The 9,100-nt window shown below is 45.4% G+C and overlaps 1 protein-coding gene across 1 annotated transcript in view; it reads right to left on the reverse strand.

Annotated features, from left to right (window-relative positions):
* Tcof1 (treacle ribosome biogenesis factor 1) overlaps positions 1-5,345 on the reverse strand; it is a 46,984-nt gene extending 41,639 nt beyond the window's left edge. The window contains exon 1 of the mRNA XM_010627275.2: positions 5,340-5,345. Within this exon, the coding sequence (XP_010625577.1) occupies positions 5,340-5,345 (6 nt within the window). The remainder of the gene's footprint in view (positions 1-5,339) is intronic.
* Between the last annotated feature and the right edge of the window lie 3,755 nt (positions 5,346-9,100).

Here is a 9,100-nt window from a genome sequence, read left to right on the forward strand (position 1 = left end):
CGCTTCCTGGCCTCTGCCATGCCCGCGACCCTCGGCCTTCCGGCTCACCTGAAAGCCCCCCTCTGTCCCGCCCGCCACTTCCCTCGTGCCCTTAGACCCTGCCCGCCCCACTTCCGGTTGCTCGTTTGTCCCAGCCGTGAGGCACGCCGGGAAGTGTAGTCTCGCTCCTTGAAGCGGCGGGGTGGAGACTCGGAAGCCAACAAGCCTTCCTATTGGCTAGAGGGCGTGTCCAGATTTAGGCCCGCCCCGGGGGCCTGCCAGTGTAGGAACGACTTCCTGCTAATCCGTCAGGCTTTCGGCTTGCTGACATTTGTCTTCCATGTTAGTCCATTGAAGGGTGAACGCGATCCGTTTTACTTATCTCGAGACTCCCTAATCTCTTCTACGCTACATCGCTCGTTGGATCCGAACTTCCAGTTTTTTACTCATTTATTCATTTCACAGTTTTGTTTTGTTTGTCTTGGTACTGGGGGTTGAACCCAGGATCTTTGCCCTGAGCTACATCCCTAGACCTTTTCCTGTTTTTTATTTTAAAACAGGGTCTACCTAGGTCTCTGAATTGCCCAGGCTGGGCTTGAACCTGCTCATCTTCCTGAGCACTGGGATTACAGGCGGGTGCTACCATTTCGCAATTTTTTTAGGACCCATGAACCAGGCATGAGTTGTCATTCGTTTATTGATTTGTTCACGCACGGAACAAATCCCTACTAAGCATCCTACCTTGAGCTAGAGTCGGCTAGGGTAGGGGCAAAAAAAGATGAATAAGTCGTGGAGATTGCCTTCAAACTGGGAGGGCAGGAGACGCATTCAGTAACCAAGCAACTATAGGTCAATGTCTGATGTTGTCGTTGTTGGGGACAGCACAGCCCATAGAAGCGGAGAGGAAGGGCACCTAGCCCTAAAAAGACTTCTGAGTAGGCGTTTCTAGACGCAGAGGAGAGGGCTGGTGCAACAGGGAGGGGGTGGTGCATGAGTCAGGACAGGAGAAACTACCCTGGTATAATCTGGGAAGCCCGAAAGCCCTGTGCTGCTAGGTGATGGATTTGGAAAGACAAAGGAGCCTCATGAAGACATCTGTTGATGCAGAAACAGACAGACTAGAACACCCTCTTCAGCCCAGTAGAGTTTGGACTTTGCTCCAAAGACATTACAATGATGCAGAATGGTTTTGGGCAGGAGGGTGACCTGGATTTATGCTTTTTTTTTTTTTTTTCTTTTTATTGAGGTTATTGGTACAATCTAGGTATACAATACAAGTACATTCATCATTGGGATTCTGTACCTTTACATAATAGGTCTTGATTCTCATTTTTCCCCTTGTCCCTGCCCTCCCTTCACCCTATGCTTTTAAAAGATGGCTATGACCAAAACACAGAGATGAATCTGTAGAAAAAAAATTGGATGTGAGACGGTCATATTTGCTGAGGGGAGGTTGGCATTGAGAGGATGAGCTAGCTGGAGAATACTGATGCAGCTGCTCTTAACTTCATGGACCTGTGGAGGATCTGATGATCAAAAAATATATGCCTGATGGCCTGAACGGAACAAGTGAACAGTGTTTAAAACCTAACTAAAGTGACTGTGAGTGAACAAAAGCAGAGCCATCCCTGTTGTTACTGCCTTAAACAAAGTACCAAAGTCTTTTTACTATCAGAGTAAATGCAAGAGATATATTTCCAGTATGGCACCATTCTGCTTAAGTAAAGAAACACTGAGCTCAACTAGGTGGCTAAGGGAACTTTGCGGGGGTGGGGGGAGTTCCACCCTTATCTCATGGGAGTCATAGGTAAGGCCAGCAGGGGACTAAACCCTCTTCCCTCTAGTGAGTTAATGGGCTCCAATGTAGGGACAAAAAAGCCCTCAGTGGCGCTTTCTCCTGGGCTTCTGTGAATGATGCCAGCAGGATGGTTAAAAACTCTACAGAACATCCGAATTTGATAAAAGCCATCTATGACAAATCAACAGTCAGTGTTATACTAAATGGACAAAAACTGAAATCTTTCACTCTAAAACCAGAAACAAGATAAAGATATTCACTGTCCCCCCACTTTTTTTTTTTTTTTTGTACCAGGGATTGAACTCAGGACTTTAAATTTGCCAGGCAGGCATGGTGCCAGTCAGCTACATACCCAGCCCATCATTCTTATTCAATATAGTTCTGGAAACATTAGCCAGAGCAATCAGACAAGGGAAAGAAAGAAAAGGAGTAAGGACAGGAAAGCAAGAAGTTAAATCATCATTGTTTGTGTATGACATGATACTATAGATAAAAGACCCCCAAACTCCACCAAAAGATTTCTGTATTAATAACCAAATTCAGAATCATAGCTAGATACAAAGTCAACACTCAAAAATCAATAGCATTCCTTTACACAAATAAACTCACCAAGAGAGTGAAAGGAAAGAAGGGAGAAGAAAAACAGAGAATAAAAGGAAAAAATGGAAACAAAATATTTTGTAAATAAGGAGGGAAAGAGGGGCTGAAAGGGGGAGGGGAATGGGAATAAAAAAGAAGCAAAAAGGGTTGGGGATTTAGCTCAGTGGCACCGTGCCTGTCTCATGAGCACAAGGTCCTGAGTCTGATCCCTGGTACCAGGAAAAAAAAAAAAAAAAAAAAGAGAGAGAGAAGCAAGGTATATCATGTACAGGTACAAATTCCCTGTGATGAACGTTACTATGTATATCTAAAATGTACTGATAAAATGTTTTTAAAGTGGAAAAAAAAAAAAGAGTCTGAGAGTCATGGCCTTACCGAGATCCTGTCTGCTTATCTCCAGCAGCATTGGAGTTTTCCTTTTTGAAGCGAAATCTCAAGTCTTCCAGAGGCTCACAGGAGTACCTATTTCCTTTCAGGTAGTCTTGTTCTTCAGACAGTTCAGGTTAAACTGGTTCTGTTACACAACGGTGAAACCAATTATCTATGTCTGCCACTGTACTGCTGTGGGTGTGGTAAGGATAGCAGTTAGAGTCAGGACTCAGAGGTCTCTTGGTAAAGTTTTCCCAGAGGTCACTTTAGGGTCTGGTTGGCTCTTTGTATCTTTCCAGAAGATTGAAGACTATTTCTCATGTAGGATTTTTATAGCTTGTCACTGTGTCCCTTGAGGAAGGACCAGAATGGTTCCTCAGGAACTGGGAATGAGGCTAGGGCCTTGAGGGTGTATAGGGATGTCCTTCTTGCCTTCATGTCAGCCTTTTGATTTCCCAAGAAGAGTTCAAACATGTCTCTTTAGGCCCCTTTACAGTGCATGACTATGACCTTCTTAGGAAGATGGACTGCCTCTAGAAGTTGTAGAATTTATATATATATATATATATTTTTTTTTTCTTCTAATATCAATGCCTGAGTAAGAGCTATTAGCTCTGCCTTTTGAGCAGAGGTTCCTGGGGGAGGAGGTTTAGCTTCAGTGACCTCTTGTGAACCTGCCTTCCAATATCCTTCTTGGACAAAGCTACTTCTATCATTGAACCATACCTCCTCAGAGCCTTGGAGGGGCAGGCAGGTCACTGATGTCCTGCCTGTTTGCATAGGTCTGGGAGATCACTTATTCACAACAGCGGCTAACTTCTGGGCCTATAGGCATCAAAGAAGCAGGATTAAGAGTAGTGCAAGTTTTTATAATAACCTCAGAGGTATCTAAGAGCATGGTAAGCTGTTCCTCTGTGACCCATAAGTAATCTTTTTCTCCAGAATAGCTCTGACCTCAAGGGGAGTTAGGAATTCCACCCTCTGTCCCAAAGTTAACTTTTCCTCTTTTGGGTATAGCTGTAGCTGCTAGTGCTTTCAGGCAAGGAGGCCACCCAGCAGCCACTCCATCTTTTTGAAAAGTATGCCAATGGGTGGGTTTCTTGGATCAAGACTCTCAAAGCAATTCCTCTCTTTGAGAAAGAAGCATTTTATTTTTATTGTTATTATTGATTTGTTTTTTGGAGTTATTTATTTATTTGGAGACAAGATCTTGCTATATAGTTCAGGTTGTCCTTGAACTCACTATGTAGCCCAGGCTGGCCTCAAACTAACTGCAATCCTCAGCCTCTCAAATGCTTGGATTACAGGCATGTGCCACCATGGCTGGATAAGAAAGAAGGATTTTCTTAAGTCAGGTATTCCCAGTGCTGGAACTTGAGTAAGAACGTGTTTTGTTTTCCTAAAGGCATTATAGGTCACTTTTGTCTATTCTGGGACACAGACCCAGGGCCTTTGATAGCCTCATATAAAAGCTTTGCTGTTAGTCCGAACTTAGGTAGCCAGATCTTACAAAAGCCAGAAATTGGCTAGGGTGTTTGTCTTATAACAAATGGCACAACTGAATTTGCCCTACCAGGTATTCCATTATACCATGCAGCAGGATCCACCTGCTGGCTAATTTGGTTAGGGAAACCTGGTGTAGTCCTGACAAGTAAAATCTATTTTGGCCTTAGCTGGAATTTGAGAATTGTCCCCAATGTTGCTAGTCGATCTCTTCCCAGCTAGGGACTGGGACACTGTGGGACAACTAGAAACTCATGGTTAAACATCTGACCTTCAAAGTGACACATCAAAGGAGGAGTAAAGAATCTGATTAGGGACCCCTTCTATGGCTACAGATGTCGGGGAGACTTTTCTAGGGAAGGAAATCAAAGCAGTATGAGCTGCCCCTGTGTCGCTAAGCAGCTGGAGTGGCTCACCCATGATGTTCAAGATCACTCAGGGTTCCTCAGGCGAGATGGGGGTGTCTGTGGACGGGGCATGCAGGTTCCCTTGGGCATTGTCAGTCATTCGAGTAGGACATGAAAGTTTTGGCTGGCCTAACCCCTGTCTGGTAGTGGGGACAGTCAAACTTCCAATGCCACAAGTCAGGAACACTAGCAGCCCCCCATATGGAGCAAGGCCCACGGGGAGGCATCATGCAATCATGTCCCCAGTGACCACGCCTCTTGCACTTAAACAGGAACCCTTTCCCTGGTTGCCCTTGGGTTTTGCTTTAGATGACCTGGGTGCCAATTATGCTAGCTATAATTTTATCTTTTTTGTTTTGTCTTTCTTCTGAGTTCTGATTATCGAACAAAGAAAAGTCCATGTCCAGCAACTGGACAAATGATGCTTTTTTGTTTGTTTTTTTTGTACTAGGGAATGAACTCAGGACTTTATACCTGCAAGGTAGGTGGCAGAACCACTGAACTAAATCCCCGGCCCTTAGCAGACTTTTTAATGTACCTTTTTATCCCCATAGTGAGAGAACCTAACATGTCAGACATCATTTTGAGTCCATGACTAGTATTATAGTCCCAGGTTGGCTATGTTGAAGGGAAAGTAGCCACTTCAGGGTGGTCTCTTTCCTTTTCTAAAACGTATTGCTCACCTGCATAATCCTAAGCCTCATGTAGGATTCTTTGTCTTTCACCTGGGGTACAGCAAGGACCCAAGATGAACTGAATATCTTGTTACGATAAGTCAAAAGCAAGAGTTAAAGTCCGAAACCCATCTGCAAGCTTACCAGGGTCCTCTGATAGTTGGCTCACTCATTCATTGCACTGCTGGATATCTGCACTGCAGAAAGAGACCTGATCTATTGACCTGGAGATTATAAGAAAGAAGTGGCAGAGACCTTCCAGTATTATCAAGCAGATCAGAGAGACCCACATCCCTGAGAGAAAGGTGGAAGTTCCGGGATGGCTATCCTCTTTCTTGGGGCCACTGTAAGTATACCATAGTTTCTGAGCATTCCCTTTGATAAAGAGTCACAAAAGCCTCAACATGAAGCATTTCATTCCATGTCTTTCTTATGTTTTAAGCAGAAACTCTATAACTGAAGAATGGTCTAATAATTTAAAGTACCATTTCACACCCATCTCTCCCCATTTCCCAATTCATACTGAACCCAAACCATATTGCAATAGAAAGATAAAGCTGTTCCTGCTTTAAATAATCAAGATCAAACTTTTCCCATTTATCAAGGTTACAGCCCAGTGGTGAAGTAGGACAAATCGGTATGGTGTGGTCCATAAATTTCCCATTTTCTTGTCTTTACATCTAAAGAGAGGGGGAGACAATTAGGTCTTGGCTTCTTAAGATGGTGTCCCATGCAGGACGAGGAGAACCAGTGTGAGCCCACAAAGCATTCTTTGTGAGACTCTAACAATGACTAGACAGACATCTCTGTCTGAACCTTACAGTCATGCTGGCATCATTCACAGAAGCACAGAAGAGAGCTCCACTGAGGGCTTTTCTGTCCCTATGTTGGGGCCCATTAACTCACTAGAGGGAAGAGGGTTTAGTCCCCCGCTGGTCTTACCTATGACTCCCATGAGGTAAGGGTGGAACCGCCCCCTCAAAGTTCCCTTAGCCACCTAGCTGAGCCACTCAGTGGTTCTTTACTTAAGCAGAATGGCGCCATATGGGAAACATCTCTTGCACTTACTCTGATAGTAAAAAGACTTTGGTACTTTGGTACTTAAGGCTCTAAGAACAGGGGTGGCTCTGCTCTTGTCCACCCACAGTCACTTTAGTTAGGTTTTAAACCCTGTTCACTTGTTCCATTCAGGCCATCAGGCATATATATTTTTAATTACCTGCATTTAAATGAAGAAGGGACATAGCCAGGAATCAAATAGCTCTGGCTGGGCTCTCAGACCCAGAGATAGCCAGGTCACTAGAGCTGGACTGGCTGTTTCCGGTCAAAGGCTGCCCCCAGCACAGGATGTGTGGCCAGGCTGGGCACAAAGGTGAGCCTGTGGGCAGCTTCAGCTTGTTAGTCCTTTTCTCAGGCCTCTGAGCTGTGGCACTGCACCAGTGATGGCAACTGTACTCCCAGCCTGGCTGCTCTGTGCACCCAATGCCTGGGAACAGGCCACCCAGGCCCAAGTGACAGGAGGATACCCAGGAGGCCTTGCACAGGTGTAAGTCTGTGCCGTTAGACTGTCACACCGCCTGTCAGGAACAGGCCTTGTTGGCCGGCTGTTTGGTGCCATGAACCATGCTCCTCCTGTTGCTGCCACTGCAAAAGAGCTGCAAAAAGTTTTAAAAGCAGACAAATTTTTCTCTTCTGTGCAAGAAAATATTGTGCCAGTTAAAATAATTTTTAAAAAGGAAGAGGCTCTTCCCTCTTGTTCTCCTTAAGCCCACACATTCTCTAAAATCAGAGGTTTAGTTTGAATCCGCAAGGGTGAAGTTTCATTAGGCCAGTTGGTTAAAAAAAAAAAAAAAAAGAAAAAGGGATGGTGGGGTTGATGCAAGATGACATCTAGCAGAGAGACAAGACGAGATGGCAGCCAGACACATGACAAGGTACCCCGGGACCAAAACAGCAAACCAAGGGGAAAGAAGCCATTTACAAACTGGGATAAATAGAAACCAGGCTGATTTCCAAGAAGGATAGCAAAATACGAGAAACAAAGGCACAGCCAACAAGGTATCCCAAGCCCTAGGTTGCGTACAGAGCACCACAAGCTCTCTGGCTAGTTAACTTATACCTACAGAATGCTGCACGTGAGAAAAAAGGAAAGGGGAAGTAAATTTAGGTCTATAGTGGCTGGAAAACCCCCACAAAGTCCACATACTGTCGTCCCCATTTCACTAAGGGGGACTCGTAACCCTTCCTGGCGAAAAAGCCTCACAGATTCCCAGCTTAGGAAAGAGAAGGAGGGAAAGAAGAAAAAAGCCCTCATGACATTTTAGAGAGCATCAAAAAGTGTGCCCAGTGTGGGGCCTCACCTAGTCTCCTGGCTGGCTAAGCCAAATAAATATTATTGGGTTTGGGGGTGCTGGCATCTCAGTTTCCAGGTTCTTTCCATCTTGAACAAAGAACTGAGCGAAACAAACAAAAAAAGTGACAGAGTTCATTTGAAAAATTAAAAGTGAAGGGTAAAGGAGAAGCTAGCTCTGCAGAACTTGGGCTGAGCAAAAGAGAAGAAAAATTGTTAACGAAGATACAAGTACACCCTAGGGGACATAGGGCAGGATACCCTTGTGAGGAAAGCCATGGTAGCAAGCTCTCAGTGGTGCCTCATCTCTACTTCTTTCACACATTGTGGGAATCTGTGAGAACTCATACATGGGTTCTTAGGAATTATCTGGTGCCTGTGGAATCTGGTCGTTCTTACTCCCCCAACCGGCTCTGCCACACCCTGCCTTCCTGCCTCAGAAGGGTGTGGCAGGGCGGAGCTGCTTAGTTCATGGAGGGTGGGAATAGTGCCCGAGGGGAAGGGGCGAAGGACCAGGCGAAGAATCCAAAGTCACACCTCCATGACCCAAGTGCGACCTTCTGACACACTGAGAAGTGTGCTTTATTAACCCCCTGACTGGCTCCCAAGCCAGTCAAACTGACAATCCGGATTAACTATCCCACAGGGGTAAGTGCAGGAGGGAAAAGGACAGCATTTTCTCATGGAATGTGGTGTAGTGTTTGAAAGCTACTCTAGGCCACATGCCTGGTTCAAATTCTGGCGTTGCCTCTTTAAAAATGAGTTAATGAATTAATTTTGAGACAGGGTCTTGTTATGTAGTTCAGGCTAGCCTTGAAATCACTGTGTAGCCGGGCTGGCCTCAAACTCACTGTGAGCCTCCTGCTTCAGCCTCTGGAGTGCTGGGATTACAGACATGCGCTATCACACCTTTTTTAAATTAAAAAAAATGATGATGTTGGGGATCAAACCCAGGGTCTGAAGCGTGCCAGGCAAGGGCTTTACCACTGAGCTTTTGCCCATGCTTGTTACTGAGTGACCTTGGGCAAATTACAGAACTTTGTGCTTCAGTCTCTTTATCGGTAAAATAGAGATCATTACGATTTTGACCTCCTAGGGTTGTCCTGAGGGCTAAATGAGTTCTACGCAGAATACTTAGAAGAGCTCCTAACAGCAGTGCTCTCTGTATGTTGGTTACCTGTTATCGTGAGAGTATTTGGCAGGAAGGAGGGATCTGTATTTTCTTAGGAGATGGGCAAGGATTACCGGAAGAAGTAATCCCGAATTACCCACAGCAGAGAAGAATCCTGGGCAGAGGGGGAGAAACCTGCGCAAGAGAACCGAGGCAGAAGCACAGGTCTGAGAGGGAGAGCAGGGGTTTAGGGAGCGAGAGCGCTGGACACAGGTTCCGTATTAAGGAGCGGCCACACGGGGGGGGGGG

This window comes from Fukomys damarensis, unplaced genomic scaffold, assembly GCF_012274545.1.
Source record: "Fukomys damarensis isolate Sample0158 unplaced genomic scaffold, DMR_v1.0_HiC HiC_scaffold_3, whole genome shotgun sequence".
In the NCBI taxonomy this organism is placed as follows: Eukaryota; Metazoa; Chordata; class Mammalia; order Rodentia; family Bathyergidae; genus Fukomys; species Fukomys damarensis.